At 54.5% G+C, this 20623-nt stretch overlaps 1 protein-coding gene across 1 annotated transcript in view; it reads left to right on the forward strand.

Annotated features, from left to right (window-relative positions):
- The window catches only part of PTK7 (protein tyrosine kinase 7 (inactive)), a 60160-nt gene that overhangs the window by 26308 nt on the left and 13229 nt on the right, over positions 1-20623 (forward strand). The window contains exons 2-14 of the mRNA XM_024766344.1: positions 9559-9846; positions 10230-10332; positions 10701-10891; positions 10987-11137; positions 12119-12267; positions 12519-12785; positions 16355-16488; positions 16648-16783; positions 16895-17014; positions 18303-18452; positions 18570-18720; positions 18818-18945; positions 20280-20483. Coding sequence (XP_024622112.1) covers positions 9559-9846; positions 10230-10332; positions 10701-10891; positions 10987-11137; positions 12119-12267; positions 12519-12785; positions 16355-16488; positions 16648-16783; positions 16895-17014; positions 18303-18452; positions 18570-18720; positions 18818-18945; positions 20280-20483 — 2172 coding nt within the window. The remainder of the gene's footprint in view (positions 1-9558; positions 9847-10229; positions 10333-10700; positions 10892-10986; positions 11138-12118; positions 12268-12518; positions 12786-16354; positions 16489-16647; positions 16784-16894; positions 17015-18302; positions 18453-18569; positions 18721-18817; positions 18946-20279; positions 20484-20623) is intronic.

The raw sequence follows: 20623 nt of genomic DNA on the forward strand, positions 1-20623 counted from the left end.
ACAGGCATGGGGAGCCTTTTGTGTGCTTACATGTGTGTGTGCACATATGTGTGCTCTGGGTCTTTGTTTTTCTTGTCCCTTTCTCTGGGTCTCTCTAGGACTGTATGTTACTCTCTGTCTCTCAGTTTGTCCGGGTCTCTCTGTTGTCTCTCTGTCCCCGTCCCTCCCCACTCCCTCCCTTCCTCTGCTCCTCCCTCCCTTCCCCCACCCACACCATCAATCTCCCTCCAGCCCCCTTTTTCTCATCTTCCTGTCTCCCTCTGTCTTTCTCCATCAGTGTCTGCTTCTCTCTCTCTCTCTCTCTCTGCGTGACTTTAGAGGCCTGTAAGAGGCACCTCCTGGGATGGAGGGGCAGCCAGTTCCAGACTTAAGTGAAGCCAGATCTTGGTACCTTCCAGACCCTGACTTCAAGATCGACAGAGTAGGCATAAAATAAACTTTAGGTCTTTGTCATTTTTTTGGCTATTCAGTTATTGCATCAGCCACTCCTAGGGGCTTTTTTTTTCTTCAGCTATTTGTGTGTGCTTTATGTTTTATAACACCACCCCGCCCCCCGCCCCCCAAAAGTCAGTTATCCCTAGGCTTTAAGCATCTGGTAATGTGTTGCAAGTTTTTGGTGCTTTTAAAAATAACTTACAAGGAATTGTTTCTGTCTGTTATTCATCAGATTGTATTTTTTTTCATCTGTTGTTACTGATTTGGAGATTGAAATACATATTTTGCCATCTTTAGCCAGAATGCTTTTTCACAACAGCTGATTTTTCAAAAACGACTCTCTTTTGGTTATGTTCTTTTAAACAATAAAGGAGCAAATCATCAGTGATGCAGTTAAGAAATAAAAGAATAAAATTGGTTTTGTCTTACTAGGGAGTTTATATTTTAAGCTGTAAAGTGAAGTTTATAAGGAGTCTGATGCTTTGACTCTAATTAAGCAGCTGGCCTGCCTTCCCCTCCCCCTCTCTGTCCCCTGACCACGCCCTCCCCCAACTGGGCAAGCATCAGTTACATCTGAGTGATGTCGGAGCAGTGACCATGGCCACGGTAGTCGATCCCCACCTCCAGATAGCTTCCCCCTCCGACATTTTTCCAGCCACACGTGGTAGCAGAGGTGGCTGAGGGGAGGGCCTTTGATGGCAGCAGCAGGTCTACCTTCAGAAGAAGGCAGTGGACACTGTGCAAAATCCTGTCCCGTGTCCCCCCCCAAAAAAGCAGCCTGGAGGGGAGGAGGGCACCCTTGCCTCTTGAAGACACTGGCTCTTCCATACCGCCTCCTTCAGTCGGGATTCTTCTCTTTGTGTTTCAGATTGAGGCTTAAAGCCTGGAGCAACCCTTTCCCTGGAGAGAAGGGTTGGTTTCCAGAAGCAGCTGTTGGTCAGACAGGTGGAGAAGGAAAGAAAGGAAGGCTGGGAGAGGGGCACTTGGAGGACCGTGTGTGGCTCCGACTCCTGGGCCCTGCCTTGTGCCCTGGCCCCGAGGGGATGGCCAGGCTGCCGAGGGCCACGTTCATCTCCTGCACATGTGTTTGGCATCCCCGCATGTCATCGGGTGTGTGGTACAGGCAGCCCATTGCTCCAGGCCCTGGGTGGCTCGTGCTTTCCACATCACACATAGCAAAGCGATGTCCTCACATTCCCCACTCTTGTCTGCTCCAGGAAGTGGTTTGCAGAGCACTTCTAAATATAAAAGTATGAGACTGCCTCTTTCTCTTATCCCTTTGGAACCAGCTGAGGACCAACCTCTTTAGTCACTTTTGGGGTTTGGTAGGAGGAGGAAGGGGCACGGGAGAAGCTGGGGGGGTGCGCCTGCATGCGTGTTTTCCCAGGCTCTGCTGATACCCATATGCGTGCCGGGGCACAGCGTGAGGCTAGGTGTAGTGCTGGAGGCCCGGGCAGGGTGCCGGGGCAGACAGAGAGGAGGGTGTAGGCTCAAAGACTGATTTTCAAACTGTGGGCAGCTATGTTCAGCCACTTAACTTGTTTTCAAAAATTTCATTTGCTTCTTGCTCCCCCAGACCCAACAGTATGTTCTTCTACTGGGGAAAACAGCAGGATGTAGGTGATGGCCCCAGGGAAGGCACTTCAAAGCATAGTGCTAAATGGAATAAAGTGAGAGGCAGAATGAGAGATCATGCAAGATCATTTATATGGGTTAAAAATAGCTGCGCTCCAAACATCACCACATTTGACCAGAGCACATACAAAGAGAGGACCTACCTTAAACAGGACAGAATGGTTGTTGGGGGGACTTGGATAAAAGGGAGTAAAGTGAAAGAAATGAAGAGCAGCTAGCGTGGCAGCGTGGAAAGAACACAGATGTGGGAGCCAGACAGATCCAGGGGCAGTTCCCGACCCTGCCATTACTGGGATAGCCTTGACCCCAGTTTCCTCCTCTGTGAAATGAGGCTGGTCCGTGTGGAGGGTTCTTTGGATGAGAAATAATGCGTCCACGTAATAAGGGCCGGCAAGAAACAGACGGTCAGAGTAGCTAAGGCAGCGCTGACTGATGGAACTTTTTGTGGGGACAGAACTGTTCTGCATCGGTGCTGTGCAGTACGGTGGCCGCTAGCCACGTGCGGCTCCCGAGCACTAAAAATATGGCTAGTGGAACAGAGGCAATGAGTTTTCAGTTTTGTTTCATTTTAATTAAGTTACATTTGAATAGCTCCATGTGGCTAGTGGCTGCCATATTGGACAGAACAGGCCGAAGAGATGTTTTACTGTCTTCAGGAGCCAGGGAGGATTTTCCTTCATTGAGTGCAGTTGAGGCCACTCCACCTAAAGGGCAGGGAATCATGTTCTCCCTGCATAGGGAGTTTAGGGTGTGTGCCTCAGAGATGAGTAAAAAGAGCTCAGAAAACAGAGTCTCCCAGAGTTTTCTGAGCCTGTCTTGAAAATTAATAAATGAAGTCAGGTCCAACCAGTCCCCAGACTGTCATTTAGTTTGCCCTCTGCTTGCACCAGAAAGACCGTGGGAAGCTCACCCCCGGGCTCACCCTGGCACTGTTCTTGCTGTGGTGTCCCTGGGCCCCTCCCCACTGCACGTGGGAGGAAGACCTGGTTGGGGCCTGGGTCTGGGCCCGCCTGATGAATGGCTGTGGAACCTGCAGCGAGTCCCTTTCCATCTTTGGATGATGAGGGCGGACTCTTTGAGCACACCATCTGAGCATCCCAAAAGTCTTCCTGGGCCTGAGCTCCTGGATCATTTCCCAGTCTCGTGGTCCAGCAGCCCCACTGCCTTCCCGCAATGTAGAGTATTTCTGCAGGCCGCTCACTGGCGTCTTCAGGAGACAGCTGGCTGCTGTCTCTCTCTCTCCTTGGAGCTGAGAATGGGCATAGAAGGTGCCCATTCAAGCTCACCTTGAGCTTGCAGTCTAGCTTGGAAGATATGGCTCTTGGTCACAGCACAGGCGGGCATATCAGGGGTGTCACGGGCAGTGAGCTGGCAGTGCAAGTGTGTGGCCGAGGCAGAGGCGTGATCTCCTGGGGAGGCAGGATGCAAGCTGAGCCACAGGAATGGGAGTAGCTCATCAGCAGTGACGCTGGGTCCCAGTTTGCGACTCCCAGCTGCCTCTAACTGCACACCTGCCATTTATAGCATCACTTTTAATCCCTCCCGGGGCTGGCCCTACATGTGGTGTGTGGGCTTTCGGGCCCGGCTGTGCAGCTGGAGGCTGGGGGGCAGGAAGGGGACTCTGGGGAGTGAGCCCTTTGTTTCTGTAACTGCCTCTCAGGCTCAGTGCCAGCGAATCCAGGACTAGGTCTTGGTGACTGTCCAGTCACATCCTTTCAGTTCTCTAATTTTACATATAATAAAACTACCTGGTGTCAGGTGGTGGTGGTTGGTCAGGGTCGCCCTGCTTGTGAGGGATTGTATTGAGACTAGAACCCAGGCCTCTCTACCCCATGTTCCTTCTGCCCGATCACACCACGTCACTCTGGCTGAGCTTTTAATTTATTGCCGCTTCCTTGGAGACATCGCAGCCATCTGAGGGTTACTAAGGGCGAGAGATGTGTCCTAGGTGTGGCCCTCTGAGCCCCAGCAGAAGACAGGCTGGTTCGAGGATCAGGTGGTGTGGCTGCTGGCTGAGGAGCTTCTTAAAGCACATCTCCCAGCCGGTGTATCTGCCCCTCTGGGCTCGGATGCCACGAGATACTGGACACGAGGACCCGCTTCTGCCCTCAGAGGTTGATCTTCCCCCTCCAGGGCCTCCCAGGAGTGGGCGGGGCAAGGCTGAGTTGTGGTTTTCATCTAAGGTAGAAGAGCTGGCCCGCTAGGTTGTTTCTGTGCTAATCCCTGGTGATTTTGTTCTGTTTCTCTAATCCGGACGTGGGAGCCTCTCCAGATATTTACAGTTAAATCCCAGGACAGGAAAACTCAGCTGGGTCCCTGGCTCTGCTCCCTCCCGCGTGGCTCCAAGTGAGGGCTGTGATGGCTTGTGGAGGGCTGCGGGGCTGCTGTCAGCGAACCTGGGGCCTTCTGTAGATACTCGGGAGATGGGGCCGAGGTGGGGGCAGCTAGAACTTTGTGCTCTGCCTCTGGGTCTCTGAGTCAGCTGTGGTGGATTTTCAGCAACCCTCTGAACCCTGATTTTCTGGGGCTTAACATCATACAGGGTTGTTGGTGCTAAAACCACATGTAGTATATTGGTGGTGGACTGGTGGTGGGGAGGGGGACATTCCAGATCCCCAGATTCACAAACCCCACTGCAGCATTTTGTGTTCCTGCCGGCCCAGGTGAACTGGGGAGGTGACTGGGCTTGCTGTTCATGCAAACTACTTGTTCTTACAGAGACTGAGATTTGTCCCTCAAAAAAATGACGCACGCCTATGAGACGTGGACCCTTGGAGTGTCCCAGGGCAGCTGAAAGTGCACCAGTTAGACCCTAAAGGCCAAAGTCCTGTGGTGCATTGGCCCCTTGGGGAGGAGAAGTGGGGCAGGGACCCTGGTACCCCTGGGGCCTCTCATTTGGTGTCCTTAGAGTTTCCACATGGAGGGGACCTGTGAGCAGGACCATCCTCGTGTGGGTGAGGAGGCCTGGGGCTGCTCTCTTTCCTGGAACAGAGCATTTGTGCCTCTTGGGTTGAGGGCCGTCTCTCCTGGCCTGTGTCCTGATGCTGTCACCCCACATGGGACACAGGAAGTTGGCAAACCTCTCCCTCAGGGGACCATATGCCCAATAGGAGCTGTCTTGGCCTGTGCTCTTGAGGTCATCCGGGAGGCAGGGTGTCCCCACAGGGACGTGGGCCCGGGAACCAAGGACTGAGTCTCGGGTATGGAGGAGTCAGCTTCCTGCCTGTGGCTCGTTGGCCTCGTGCGTGAGAAAGGTCACAGTCACTCGTGATTACACACATCCGTGCAGAATGCCCATGCCCGGGCCACCCAGGGTCATCTTGGTACCTCTGCCTGGTCCCAAGGCAGCTGTCCGAAGGATGGAATTTCTTTAGTAGGAGGGAGAGAAGGTAGATGGAATCAACTGGTCAGGTTTGGCAGGTTCTGGGACCTGTACAGATTCAGGGGTTGTCTTTCCAAGACCAAGAGGACTGGTCTCTGGGAGACAGGTAGTTGAGTGGCCCAGATGGTTACTTGGACCGAAGTAGCTGAAATTATCAGAGCAGAAAAACTTCCTGCTGCTCTCTGCTCTCCACCAAATCATGTTTACACATGTGTGTGCGCAGACGCACACGTATATACACGTGGGTCGACTGGGCCTGGAGCCCAGAGAGCATCAAGGAAGGTGGGCACCAGACCAGCCGCTTGCTGGTGAGTGGGGGGCGGGAGTTGGGCTGCTGCCCACACAGCCCTTTCTCAGGGGGCTGGGGCCAGGGCGCAGGCAGAGTGAGTGTCTGCATGTAGATGGCTGTCGAGGAGCCAAGGAAATAGCTTGGAAAATGTCCTTATTGGGTATTTGCAGCGCCAGCTCTGTTGGGGTCGTGCCTGATGTGGGCAGATGACTCTGCCTGCCGGTCACGGTGCCAGTGCTTCCCGAGCCCACCATGCCCTCTCTGTGCTTCGGGCTTTGCATTTATGAACCCACTTAGCCTCACACAGCCCCTGAGTGGTAGGCTTGGGGTCCTCATTTCATGTCAAGGGAGAGGCCAGCAGAGGTGGCATTGCTAGGGAGCGGCAGGGCCACTGGCTGCTGCTATGCTGAGCGGCTTCCTTGAGGAGCACGTGGGCCAGGTGTTCCGTGAGGGTGTAGAAGGTGTCATGCACGGAGGACCGGACTCTGAAAGGGGGGAGGCTTTGGGAAGCCCAGGACCGGTGTGCTTCCAGAGCGGGCCTTCCCCGGACCACAGCCCTGGGGGCATCCTCAAGTCAGGAGGTGCAGGGACAGGGATGTGCTGGGGACTGTGCCACCTCGAGGCAGGTACCACCTCGATCCCCAGAGCCTTCCTCCTCTGTCATTCAGCTGAAGCTTCTGAAGAGTCCCTCACTTCCCAGCCCCTCCCTGTCTGGAGTCTGGCATATCTGCCAGGGGCTCCTCGGCCTGCCCGTTTCCCCTCAAACAAAACAACAGACCAGCCTGTCCTGCAGACCATGCAGATGGCCAGACTGGGCGCAGTAAACGTGGGTGCCACAGCACTGGGCCAGGCTCCTGTGTGAGAAGCCTGGTGGCCAGGGGTGTGCGCTCAGAGCAGGGGCCGGGGTCTTAGAGGAGGCCTGGTGGCTGCCCTCCCTGCCTTTTGTTACATCTAAAGTCTGCCCCAGCCAAGCACTAACCAGGACCTGCTGTGAGCTGACGTCAGGACAGAGGGCCCCACGGGGCCGGCTTTGATGTTTCCCAGGCCCTGTCTTGGGGGTGCGGCGGGGGCTCTGAGTGGCAGTCTGGGAATGCAGCGTCTCACCACAGCTCCTGCAGCTCCAGCCCCGGGACAGGACGGGATGCTGGAGGCTGAGCTGGGGTCCCTCTGAGTCATGCCATCTCTTCTCCCAGCTTAGGTTTCTGTGGCAAGTGGTCTGTGGTTCCTGCAACCCCACAGCCCCTTTCCCTCCATCCTACCCCCCACCTGATTATCCCTTTCCCATCTAGGGTCTGAGATGGTGCTGGGCCTTGCCTGGGGGGAGCTTTCTAATATCCCTAAAACTCGAGTCCTTGGGCAGGATGGGTGATAGTGGTGAGGATCACGGTAGCCGCCCGCCGAGCGAGCTCATCCAAGGCACTTCACATGTGTTACTGCGTTTTCAAGTCACGACAGCCTCATGGGAGAGGCAGAGGAAGCTGGGGCACAGTCTGTGTTCCTTACCCAAGGTCAGGCACACCGAGTGTGATGATCAGGATTGAGTCAGACCTGACTGCAAATGCTTAACTAACGCTGCTGTGTATGGACAAGACTCCTGGCCCCCACTGTGTCTGGAGAAGCTGAGCTGGGAAGTGGGGAGTCGTCTACACTTTGAGGCGGATGATCTCTCTCTGGTCTTTGATGAGCATCTTTAGTTCCGGGTCGAGGGTCCCAAGATTTGGGTGAGTCACATTTGCAGAGGCCTGCTGAGGCCTCGGTGCGAGGCTGCCCATCTGTGTCAGGAGTGGGGGTCGGGAAGTGTTCCGGACGCCCCTGTGTCCGCCAGCTCTTGCCCCACACTTCCTCTGAGGTCACCTCAGTTCAGCTAGTGTTCGCTGAGTGCCTTTGTGAGCCTGGCGTTGTCTGCAGGAGGTGTGTCTATCTTTCTACCTGGCTGTGGGGAGTGAGACCCATTCTGAGATCAGATACTTCCAGGATTGGTCTTGAGTTCCTGGGCGGGGCTGGGAAGAGGGTGGGGTATGGAGTTGGCCTCCTTGGGTCATGGTCCTGGCTCTGCCACCAATTAGCTGTTTGATCTTGGGCAAATCCCTTCATCTCTCTGGACCTCAGTTGACCCACCCGTCTGTACTACACAGGGGTTGTGCCACGTTGCTCAGCGGGGGCAGGACCGCACTCCTGTGTAGAGATTGGAACTGAGCGGGGTTGTTTGGATTGTTAGGGTGACTGGGTGCAGATTTGCTAACTTGCACAGTGGGTGGGGTAGCCCAGCGTGGTGGAGAATTGTCCCATCCAAAGAGCCAGCAGGAACCCAATGAGAAGTAATGCGGGAGCTCCCAGCCCCTTTCAGCTCTGTGTGTCTTGTGGGCCGGCCCCTCTGGAATGCTGGGAAGCGGACCAACATCGGGTCAGCCCCTCCTCTGGACCCAGCCCTGGGGGATCCTGAACTTGTCTTGAAACTGACTTTATGAGGAGACAGGTTCTTGTGCCCTAAAGAAACAAACCCCCCTCCCCCTGCTCCGCCCAGGGACTGGGAAGGGTGCTCTTTGGGCCAAGATCAGTCTCCAGTGGTTTGGGATGGGATGGGCAGGACCCCATTAGCCTCTTCCTTCCTGCCCTTGCTGGGCCCAGTTTGGCCAGAGGCAGAGCCTGCTTCTTCACATAGCAGCCCCAGGTGGCCTGTTCCTTCTTCCTGGAGGGGTAGCACATCCTCCTCTGTGCCATCACCGCCCGCCCCCCCTGTGCAAGCTGGTGTCCCGGGCTCTGCAGCTCCGGGCCTCTGCAGGGTGCCCACATGGACCAGGAACAAAGCCCGGTGTGTTATTCCTGCTTGGTAACTATGCTACCTGCCTGGCCCTGCCCTCCGCCTCCCCAGCCCATCTGCCACTCTGCACAGGCTCTTCACTTTCCCCTTTGTTTGGCTATAGTTCCACATTTGATTGCAGGGTCCCTTCCTCCGAGGGTGCCCCCCTGACCCCTGCCAGAGCTGAACTGTAGTCATGCAGGAGGAGGAGTGGATTCTGGTGAAAACCTGGGGCCACTTAGCTCACCTCTCACTTAGCACAGAAGAGCCAGCCTTGGCCACAGACGGATCCTTAAGGATGGAGAGAAGGACGTGGGGGTGGCCCTGGCATGTCTTTGGGAATAATGCCAGTTCAAGAGAATATTGGCTTCTCCTGTGATGGGATGGGTTCTCCCAAAGACGCCCCTGGGGAATGCTGGGTTGCAGAGCGGTCTGTGGATGGGATTCAAAGCCGCCTCCCTGACCTGTGGCCACCTCTGATGCTGGACCCTCAGTGGGTATGTGAGTGCCAGTAATCCTTCCAAGAAGCTCTTTGGATCATGGTTTAACTTTGCTCAGTGTCCTGCATTCTGAAGATGGTGGGAGGGTTGCTTGCTAATGTTCCCGGCTCCTTGGTCTGGCATTTCCTATGATCTGGTCCCGTAGCTCCAAGGCCCTCTTCCTCTAGGGAGTGTCCCATGTGGCATTAATCCCCTCCTTCCCCTAGCCCTTGGGGCTCCCTCCCTCTTCGGTGTTCTAGAGGCACCGACTGTCCACATCATTCATTTGGCACGAGCTTTGCCTTATCCTGGGTCCGCCTCCAGACTAGCGTCCTGGAGGGTACTGCATCTTTGTATCCTGCGGAGCGCCCAGCACAGTGTAAACGTTCCTCAGTGGACACTTGGCAATTGTGGTCTCATGATCCTTCCCACTTGCACTTACTGGACGTCTCCTGTGCACAGGACAGTGGGTGACCTGTGTTAGAACAGTGGCTGCAGCTCTCCCTGACCCTGCCTCTCCCGTGTTCTCCATCTGCAGGTGCCCAGGCAACCATTGTCTTCATCAAGGAGCCATCCTCCCAGGATGCGCTGCAGGGGCGCCGGGCGCTGCTCCGCTGTGAGGTCGAGGCCCCAGGCCCAGTGCACGTGTACTGGCTGCTGGATGGGGCCCCTGTCCGGGACACCGAGCGGCGCTTCGCCCAGGGCAGCAGCCTGAGCTTCGCAGCTGTGGACCGGCTGCAGGACTCGGGAGCCTTCCAGTGCGTGGCTCGGGATGATGCCACCGGAGAGGAGGCCCACAGTGCCAATGCCTCCTTCAACATCAAATGTGAGAGCCGGGAGCTGTGCCCGCCCTCCCTCTAGACCCTCAACTCCTGAGCCCTGTGGGACTCCTCCTTTGCCTCAGCTCCTCCCATTTCCAGTTGAATGGGGCAGGGAGAATGCAGTTGGGGTCAGCTCTCTGCTTGTGTGGATAAGAGGAAGTTAAAAAGTTTTAATTTTTCCAGAATTTATTTTTTTTCCCCTTCAAGTCTTGAACCCATTGACCTGCCAGATACTTTTGCAAATGGCAGGAGCAGTGAGGCAGTGTGCCCCAGTGTCTCTTGGCTCCAGAGCCTCCAGGTTCCATCGTTTCCTGCTTGTCCTCCTCCTCTGCTTTCTCACCCTTGCTCTGCCCCGCCCCTCACTCTGCAACCATGGCCTCTGCTCCAGGGATTGAGTCCGGTCCTGTGGTCCTGAAGCATCCAGCCTCGGAAGCCGAGATCCAGCCACAGACCCAGGTCATGTTGCGTTGTCACATTGACGGGCACCCTCGGTAAGGAGACATTGAGGGTGGGGAGGGAAAGGATTATTCTGGACTGATGTCAAGAGCTGTCTCCCCAAACTGTGGACTCTGCCACCGCCCCTGCCCCATGCTGCTCCACACTGGGCCCTGGTCACCAGAGAAGGGGCAGCATTGGGCTGTGGAGTGATCCTGGATTCTGGGAGCTGAGAAATCTAGAATCTCAGCCAGATTCTGCCCCTGAATTGTGTGCCTTTGTGCAAGTCACGGTCCCTCTCCAGGCCTCAGTTTCCCCATTTGTAAACTGAGGGGTCTAGCCCTGACCCTCTGATTCTGGCCCTCCCTGCCGGCCACCTGAGACCCCCCTGCCCCCCCTGCTACTGACCCCCTCGGCCCCTCAGGCCCACCTACCAGTGGTTCCAAGATGGGAGCGCCCTGTCTGATGGTCAGAGCAACCACACGGTCAGCAGTAAGGAGAAGAACCTGACCCTCCGGCCAGCCGGCCCTGAGCACAGTGGCGTCTACTCCTGCTGTGCCCACAATGCCTTTGGCCAGGCCTGCAGCAGTCAGAACTTCACCTTGAGCATTGCTGGTGAGCCTGGGGTGGGGATGGAGAAGGTGAGTTGGGGATGGGGGAGGGGCCTCCCCACCTTGCCTGCTCATGTGTCTGTGCCTCCCTCACCCCAGATGAGAGCTTTGCCAGGGTGGTACTGGCCCCCCAGGACGTGGTAGTGGCAAGGAATGAGGAGGCCATGTTCCACTGTCAGTTCTCAGCCCACCCGCCCCCGAGCCTGCAGTGGGTCTTTGAGGATGAGACTCCCATCACTAACCGCAGCCGGTAAGGCATCTGGCAGCAGCTTTGCAGTATATGGTGGTAGAAGTTGTGTATGGTTCTCTAAAAGGGAATGAAGTTCTTATCACAGATATTATAGATCTATACATGTATTACTTCGAGTTTCCAGCAGATGGCAGTAGAATGTCTTCCTGTTACAAAATGATTCCAACAAAGGGAAGGGTCTCCAGGAAGGGCATCTTTTTCCAGTTCCCACGGACACACTGTGTGAGCCAGTGATGGCTCTGCTACTTTCTCCCCTCCCCTTCTGCCCACATGGGTCCTCTGGGATGGAGGGTAGAGACCCAAGGATGGAGGGACACAGGGGACCTCGGGGATCACAGTCTGCACAGGAAGGTCCTGGAGGGCAAGGATACCTTACTCACACACATGCACGCACACGCACATTTTTTGGAAGAAGCGAACATTACCAGAAGGTGCCAGGAGGTGTCAGGCCCTCTATAGGGACTTCTGTCCTCATCCAGGCCCTATGAGAGCAGAGACCATACCACCTGTGTGGTGCCAGGTGTGGCCATGGTCCTTTGGAGGTGTGGCTCCCTAGGCTGTGGGCTGGGATCCCGCCTGGCTGCAGCCCTGAGGACATCATCAGTAGTCCATCTGGTGCGTCTGAGGGACTTCTGGTGCTGGAGTTGCTGCTTTACCAGCAGGCGTATCTTGACTCTGTCTCCACATTGATTGCTTGCTGCCTCCCACTTGCACTGCTGCTCGCCTGGCTGCCCCAAAGCTGCGTCTCTTGTAATTAGGATACACGCCTCCACATACACGCGAACAAGCGCACGCACACACGTGCACACACAGGCACACACACACGCACCAGAGTGGCGTGTTGGCTTCCTTCTCTCTGCCCTGTTCCTGGTTGATTCCTTCCTGCATATCTGACCTGTGCAGGATGGGGTTCCCCTGGCTGCCCTCCAGAAGGAGGCCTGTGGGCCACTCCTTTCAAAGAGCACTCTCTCCCCTCCACAGCCCCCCGCACGTCCGCAGAGCCACGGTGTTTGCCAACGGGTCCCTGCTGCTGACCCAGGTCCGGCCGCGCAACGCAGGGGTCTACCGCTGTGTAGGCCAGGGCCAGAGGGGCCCTCCTGTCATCCTGGAGGCCACTCTCCACCTGGCAGGTAGGTCCCTGGGTCTGGGGTGCCGAGGTGGGAGCCGCCTTCAACGTTGTGGGCATGTAGAGATTTAGGCTTCTGTTTCCACTCAGAGCAGCTTGGAGGGCAGAGGGAGGAAGAGGATGCTGGGGTTGGAAGAGGAAATGCTGAAGGTCACGGGGAGGGCTCGTGCTGGAAAGGGCAAGGCTTGCTGCGGGAGAACGCGTCAGGTACCCTGGGCCCCACAGTAACCAGGCTGTCTGCTCCCATCCCTGCAGGGATTGAAGATATGCCACCATTTGAGCCACGGGTGTTCACGGCTGGCAGCGAGGAGCGTGTGGCCTGCCCGCCCCCCCAGGGTCTGCCGGAGCCCAGTGTGTGGTGGGAGCACGCGGGAGCCCGTCTGCCTGCCCACGGCAGAGTCTACCAGCAGGGCCATGAGCTGGTATTTGCCAGCACTGCCGAGAGCGATGCTGGTGTCTATACCTGCCATGCAGCCAACCTGGCTGGTTGGCGGAGACAGGATGTCAACATCACCGTGGCCAGTGAGCACCTTTGCCCTGAAGGGCGAGGCGAGGAGGGGAGCCCAGGTCCCAGGAGGTGTTGGGCTCTGGGTGTGATGGATAGAGGCTTCCCTGGTGCTCACCTGAGGCCCCGCCTCAGCTCTGAGCCCTGCCGGCTTGGGAACCAGTCAGCCATTGGGAGGTGATATTGGAGTGGACAGTGGCGAGTCAGGCCCAGAGGTTGCGGTGCCAGAAAAGTGGTCCTCTGGCTGCAGAGGACAAAGCAACGGAGTGGGAGTCTTGAGACCCAGGTCCCACTCCGTCCCCAGTGCATGGAATGACCATGGCTAGAAAGTCACCTGCCTTGCCAGGGGTCAGTTTCCTCATCCATAAAATAGGGCTTAATAACTCACTACCTTCCCTACTAGATGGCCAGAAAGATCAGTGAAGTAGATAAAAAAGATTTTTCCTTTTCTTTTTGGGGAAGGTGATGTGTCAGAGTTATAGGTAGTAATTATTTTATTTGTTGTTGTACTTTCTAAATTTCTACAGTGAACATATGACTTGTGAAATAAATGATAAAGACCTGTATACCCTTGCTACAGGCATAGAGATTTACTTATTTACACCATGCCTGTGTCAAGCGTTTGTGATAATTTCAAAGGATATCCGAGGCAAATTCACACACACACGTACCATTTTGCAACCTGCCTCTTCCATGTACCTCTACATCTTTCCAAGTAGGTAAATTACAAAAATTCAAAAAGATTTCACACATGAAAAGAGCTTTGTACACTTGTAAGTTGTGACGGTATTATTCCCATTAAGATACTAAAACCTAGGAGACATGCACTTTCGTGCTCAGGTACCTGGTTCGGGTGGGAAGCTGCAGCATCCAGGTAACACGCGCTCAGGACACTTCCACAGCGACGTGCAGACAAATGCAAGCAGCCATGATCAGCCTTTCTCCAGTCGGGGTCTGTTGTTCACCTGTTTCATTGGGGACACTTTTATTTTTTTTATTATTATTTTTAAATTTTGCGTTTTATTTATTTATTTATTTTTAATTATTTTTCGGCTGCGTTGGATCTTTGTTACTTCGTTACTGTTTGCAGGCTTTCTCTAGCTGCAGAGAGCAGGGGCTGCTCTTCATTGTGGTGTGCAGGCTTCTCATTGTGGTGACTTCTCTTGTTGCAGGGCACAGGCTCTAGGCATGCGGGCTTCAGTAGTGTGGCACGTGGGCTCAGTAGTTGTGGCTCATGGGCTTAGTTGTTCCGCGGCATGTGGCATCTTCCTGGACCAGGATCCAACCCATGTCCCCTGCATTGGCAGGCGGATTCTTAACCACTGCGCCACCAGGGAAGTCCCGAGGATGCTTTTAAAAATACAGAATCTGGGACCACACTCCACATCTCCTGCCCCCGGCCTCTCTGGGGGTGGGCCCAGACAAAGAGCGTTCAGCACATACTCCGAGTGAGGCATATGCTTGATGGAGGTGGGAGTGATGGCTTTGATCAGTCTTTTGACAGGCACCAACAGTGCCCTGTGCCTGCACTGCTCCCTGAGAAGAAGACCTGTGGAATTAGAGAGAGTGCGTGACGCACGCAGGGCTGGACTGGTGCGAAGGGGTAGTGGGTGCAGTTCGGAGGAGGGAGGACTCCATCCCTGCATTCCATCAACAGATTTATCGAGTGCCTTCTTTGTGCTAGGCACTGCTCCCAGTACTGGGAATGCAGCAATGAACAAAGCAGACAAAAATCCTTCCCCTTGTGGAGTTTGTAGTCTAATAGCAACAAAGCAAGCAAGGAAAACAATTGAATGAACAAATATATGATTTTAGGTGGCAGCAGGGCCATGAAGAAAAATAAAATAGGGTAAGTGACAGAGAGATGGCATGAGGGCCAGGGGGAGTTTAGAGAAGACTTCTTTAGAAGGTGGTATTTGAGCTGATGCTTAAATTAAAGAGGGAACCACGTGGACGGGCCCTGAGCAAGAAATGGGCTTGTAAATTGAAGGGACAGCAGTAGCCTGTGTGGCTTGTGTTGAATAAGTGATGGTGAGTGTGGTTGAGGTTGTCTGAGAGGCAGAGATTGGATCATATGAAGCTTTGTAAGAAAACGGTAAGGACTTTGGTTTGTAGTACAAGTGTACCAGTTAGCTACTGCTGTGTAACAAACCAGTCCAAAACTTGAAGCAATAGCCACTGATTTGCTCATGTTTGATTCTGTGGGTATGGTTCAGCTCCATGTGCTGTTGGCGGCAGCTGATACGTCAGCTGGTGGCTGGCTGTTCCCTGATGTCCTCCCTCAGGTGCCTCGCTCAGTCTGGCAGTTGAGGGAGGATATCGACCAGGGTGCCTTGGTTCCCTTCCACACAGCCACTCCAACAGACTAGCTCAGGCTTCTCACGTGGAGGCTGGGTTCCAAGAGTGCAAAAGTGGATGCTGCAAGCCTTCTCAAGGCATTAGCTTAGACATTGTCCACTATATTCTATTGGACAGGGCAAGTCTCAGGCCACCCAGATTCCAGGCAGTAGAGAAATAGACCCTGCCTCTTGATGGGAAAGTGGCAACGCCACATTACAAAGAGAAGCAAGAGATGGGAGGACTGTTTAAAGCCATCTTTGCTAAGTCTGCCCCACCAAGTCAGAGGATGAGAAGTCCTTGCAGGGACTGAGTGTGAGAGTGACATTTTCAAAAGGTGACTCTGGCTATTCTGAGAAGACTACACTGTTAGGGGCAAGAGTCTAAACAGGAAAGCAGTTAATAGATGACTGTAATCATCTAGGGGAGGTGTTTAAGGGGCTTGAACAGAGGTGGTAGCAGTGGAGGTGGGAGGTGGTGAAATTCAGGATACATTTTAGAGCTGAGGTAGATGAGGTTTGTATAGAATGAATGTGATGGTGGGGGGAGCCGTAGAGAGAGAAGTCAACTAAGTTTTTGCCTTATACAGTTGGCTGGATAGTGGTGCTATTTACTGAGATAGAGAAAACTGTGATGAGCAGGTTTGGGGAGAAATTGAGCATTCTCTTTTGCATGTATAAAGCCTGGAGTGCCTATTAGATATCCAATTGGAAATGCCGGTAGGATTTGCAGGTCTGAAGTTCATTGGGGGGAGGTCAGGAGCCAGGCTGTGTATTTGGGACTCATCCACTTGGATAGTACTGAAGGCCGTGGACTGGATGAGATCATTCAGGGGATGAGCATGGCTAAAACGGAACAGAGATTCAGGGACCGAGCCTCGGAACGTTATGGTGTAATAAAGAAAGCAAGGATTTGGGAGTCACGCAGACCAGAGTTTTCAATCCTCTCTCTATCATGGATTAATAAATCACCATTACTTCTTTGAACCTCTATTGTCTTATCTATAAAATGGGTATAAAAATAAATACCTTGGGGGTATATTGTGATCATTAGCTAGGATAATGTTCAAAAGGTACCGGCACATGGGCCTTCTCTGAGGGGTCATGGCTGCTGTTATCGCAGGAGCAGACAAGGGTTTCTAAACTCAGGGCCGGGGTTGTGGGGGAGGGTATTAGAATTTCTTGGGATTGGATCTGTTGGTTTTGCAGATGTGTTGGTCAACCTTCTGTTTCCTCCCTGTCCCTCTAAGCTGTGCCCACGTGGCTGGAGAAGCCCCAAGACAGCCAGCTGGAGGAGGGCAAGCCAGGCTACTTGCATTGCCTGACCCAGGCCACACCCAAACCCACAGTCTCCTGGTACAGAAACCAGATGCTCATCTCGGAGGTGAGAACGGGGATTACTGCTGGGGGTGGGGGCAGGGACACGGAGTCCTCTATGCTCACCTCCAAGGCTCGCTTCCCCCCACCCCGAGGCTGTCCCCCAGGGAGATGATGGTGGGGGGCAGGCCGAGACCCGCTCTCAGGCACATCTCCTGTGCTGCAGGACTCGCGGTTCGAGGTCTTCAAGAACGGGACCTTGCGCATCAACAGCGTGGAGGTGTACGACGGGACGTGGTACCGCTGCGTGAGCAGCACCCCCGCTGGCAGCATCGAGGCCCAGGCCCGCGTCCAAGTGCTGGGTGAGCTGGCGCCTGGCCTCCTGGGCGGGAGAGGACCAGGGAGGGAGCAGCAGCGTCCAGAATCTTCAGGCCTGCCGCCTCAATTCCTCCCCTTTTCTCCTACTGAAACAGAAAAGCTCAAGTTCACACCACCGCCCCGGCCGCAGCAGTGCATGGAGTTTGACAAGGAGGCCACGGTTCCCTGCTCAGCCACAGGCCGAGAGAAGCCCACTATTAAGTGGGTCCGGGCAGGTGGGTACTGTGTGAGCATGGGGTGGGGGGCAGCAGGCAGTCCACTGGTCAGATGTATGCCTGTCTGAGGACCAGCTGAGTGCCCGAAACTTTGGGATAGACAAGAAATGTAGGGGCCGATTTATGGTCCAATTAGAAAAAAAAAAAGCCAGACACAAAAGAGGTCAGGTTACAGCATTAGACAACATAAGACGACTCAAGGCAACAAATGATTGGATCGGTCCAGACAGGGCCGTAAAGTCCTTTCCCTCTTTTCAAAATAGTCATCCTTTCCAATGTAAAGGTAATCCTTTAGAAAATTTTGGCAGAAAATAATGCAGAATCCCACCATCAGTCACCTCTGGGTGTGTACCTTTTTCTGTGTACATCTTTTTGTTTGTACATAGCAGTTTTACTGTACATATAATTTTCACTTATTATACTTCCATGAGTTGAGTCATGCTTACTATAGAAATGGAAGATGCAGATAACTGTATGTAATTTTATCTTTTTTTACTTAACATTATCAAGCATTTCCCCGTGGTTTTGTACATAAACATTGGTTTTGATGATTGCAATAATATTCCAATGATTGGATTCACTGTAATTTACTTAAATATCCCCTAAATGTTGGACATTTGGGTTGTTAACCACCCTCCCTTCCTCCCTCCCTTTCTCTGCCTCTTTCTGTCTCTCTCTCTCTGTCTTTTTATTGCTGCAATAAACATCTTGAGGCAGAGTTTTTTCTGGACTTGGGTTTATTTCCTTTGGGAAAGATTCCCAGAAATGGAATAATTATGTATAAAAGGGTATGCACATTTTTACAACCCTTGATGCGAATGGCCAAATTGTTTTTTAAAAGGTTTTTACATTCCCATTAACAGTGAGAGAGAGGGGGGTTGTAGATTCTGAGCAGCAAGTGGGCTGTCTCTGCTCAGGTGTCTGGGGGAGCTGTCTCTGGGGGGTGGGACTCAGAATGGGCGGGACGATGGCAAAGAGCAGGAATGGGTTCTAGGAGTGGAGAGTGACGGGCAGTGAGGGTGAGAGCAAGGCAAATTCCAAGCCCAACCAGAAGTCCAGTTTGGTGGAAGTGGAACATTACACAGGGCAGTAGAAGGACGTGAGACTGAAAAATTAGAAAAGGAGTAAGTAACAGGGACTCCCAATGCCTGGCTCAGGCGTTTAGATCTTGTCTGTGAATAGCCAGGAGCGATGGCGTGTTTTTCAGTAGAGGTGAGTGACTGAGGGCGTTGCTGGCCACTCATGGGACTCTGGTCCATCCCATCATTCCCCAATGTTGCCTCTGTAGATGGGAGCAGCCTTCCAGAGTGGGTGACGGACAACGCTGGGACCTTGCACTTCTCCAGGGTGACCCGCAATGATGCTGGCAACTACACTTGCATCGCCTCCAATGGGCTGCAGGGCCAGATCCGTGCCCACGTCCAGCTCACCGTGGCAGGTGCGACCGTGCAGGGGGCTGGGGCTGGGGCTGGCGGGCCCTGTGGGGCAGCTGCCTGCACCCCGCCAGCCCCTTTGCTCAGTGCTCCCTGCCCCTCACCGGGCTCTTCCCATCCAGTGTTCATCACCTTCAAGGTGGAGCCGGAGCGCACGACCGTGTACCAGGGCCACACGGCCCTGCTGCGGTGCGAGGCCCAGGGGGACCCCAAGCCACTCATTCAGTGGAAGGGCAAAGACCGTATCCTGGACCCCACCAAGCTGGGACCCAGGTAGGCTGTCTCCCTCCCACACCCACCCTGCCTCTCCTGCAGCCCAGTCTCCCTGGAGCTGGCCTGGTGGGCAACGCTGTGACTTCTCTCCTGGCAGGATGCACATCTTCCAAAACGGCTCCCTGGTGATCCACGATGTTGCCCCCGAGGACTCGGGCCGCTACACCTGCATCGCGGGCAACAGCTGCAACATCAAGCACACGGAGGCCCCCCTCTATGTCGTGGGTATGGGACCTGGAGGGGTGTCCTGCACAGGAAGTGGGGGCACCTCACTTCTTTCTCATCCTTGTGCTCATCGGCCCCTGTACACAGAAGGCACGAAACCATTTTTGCGGTGGGCGCGGGCATTCAGCTGTGTCCCCTCCACCAGGCCACCTCACCGTCAGTCTCAGGTTCCTTGCCTGGACCTGGGCTCTCCCTTAAACAGTCCACGGCTAGTGGGTGTGTGCCTGTTCCGGGGAAGTCGGGATGGTGCCCTTGTCCTAAAATGCTTCCTCCCAGGTCTCCCTACAGGTCCCTGGGTGGGCAGGGAGGGGATCAGGCCAGGAGGCAGCGGCACAAGTTTCCTTTACCCTAGAGGCCCAGAGAGGATGGTGTGTCAGGGGAAACAACCTGACTAGGGTCAGGGACTTGGGGTTTGGGTCTGGCCTCTCTTGTTAACCACCTCTGTGCCCTTGCAGGTGTTATTTCCTCCCCAGGGGCTTTTTTCTCTGTCTGTAAGGTGGGCGTGGTTTAAATGAGAGGTTTCAAACTTTTTTTGGTTTAGCAGCAGAACTGGTTTTCTAGACAAAGTTTTATGTGGAACTTTAAATGAGTAAGGTGAAGTGACAGCCTCCTTGGTTGAAGCCACTGGGTGTGTGTGAGAGTTGGGGAATCCTGCATGGCCTGCCCCTTGGGCCTCTCTCCCTCCAGACACCTCTTTCTCCATGGGACCCGAGGCCACTGAAAGCCCCTAGACTAGAAGATCCCTTCTGCAAATACGTTTCTCTTTTTTTAATATATTTTTTTTTTGGCCATGCCGCACATGAAAGATTTTAGTTCCCTGACCAGGGATTGAACCCATGCCCCCTGCAGTGGAAGTGCAGAGCCCTAACCACTGGACCGCCAGGGAAGTCCCTACCAATACTTTTCTAGAAGAACCACTCTGTGCTGGGCGATGGCTGGGATTCTAAACCAAAAGTTCCCAGATGCAGCTCTTCAGAGCCTGACTCATGATGTTAAGTCATTAAGGAAGCTTGTTAGCAAACAGTGTGGGTTTGTGGTGGGGGCCGACAGATGTGCCTCTTAGGTGTGTCCCTGGCCTCGTGTCCAGATGCAGAGCCAGCTTGGGAATCACTGGCCTCAACTCCTGCAGAGCTCCCTCTGGCCTTGGTGGGGCCCTGAGGACCTGGCCCTTGTTGACGCCATTGCTGGTGGTGACCCTCCCTGGGTCGCTCTGGCTTGGTCAGGCCAAGTGTCTGGGAGGTTGTCTTATGTGTGCAGTAGGGAGCAGCCAGTAGAGAAGTAGGGCTGGGCTTGCTTCAGCGGCCCCTGCTCACACCTATCTGTATGTCTCTCAGACAAGCCGGTGCTGGAGGAGTCGGAGGGCCTGGGCAGCCCTCCACCTTACAAGATGATCCAGACTATCGGGCTGTCGGTGGGCGCCGCTGTGGCCTACATCATTGCCGTGCTGGGCCTCATGTTCTACTGCAAGAAGCGCTGCAAGGCCAAGCGGCTTCAGAAGCAGCCGGAGGGCGAGGAGCCAGAGATGGAGTGCCTCAACGGTGAGGGGCCCTGGAGGAGGGAGGCCCAGGAAGAGGGAGGCGGTGCTGTGCGCAGGTGCTGAGCGCCCTCCCGTGGCCACGGAGGACAGCGCTGTGGCGCTGGAGGGAACTGCTGGAGCCAGAGCAGAGCCGCTCCGCAC

Source organism: Neophocaena asiaeorientalis, unplaced genomic scaffold (assembly GCF_003031525.2).
Source record: "Neophocaena asiaeorientalis asiaeorientalis breed wild unplaced genomic scaffold, Neophocaena_asiaeorientalis_V1.1 scaffold46, whole genome shotgun sequence".
Taxonomy (NCBI): domain Eukaryota; kingdom Metazoa; phylum Chordata; class Mammalia; order Artiodactyla; family Phocoenidae; genus Neophocaena; species Neophocaena asiaeorientalis.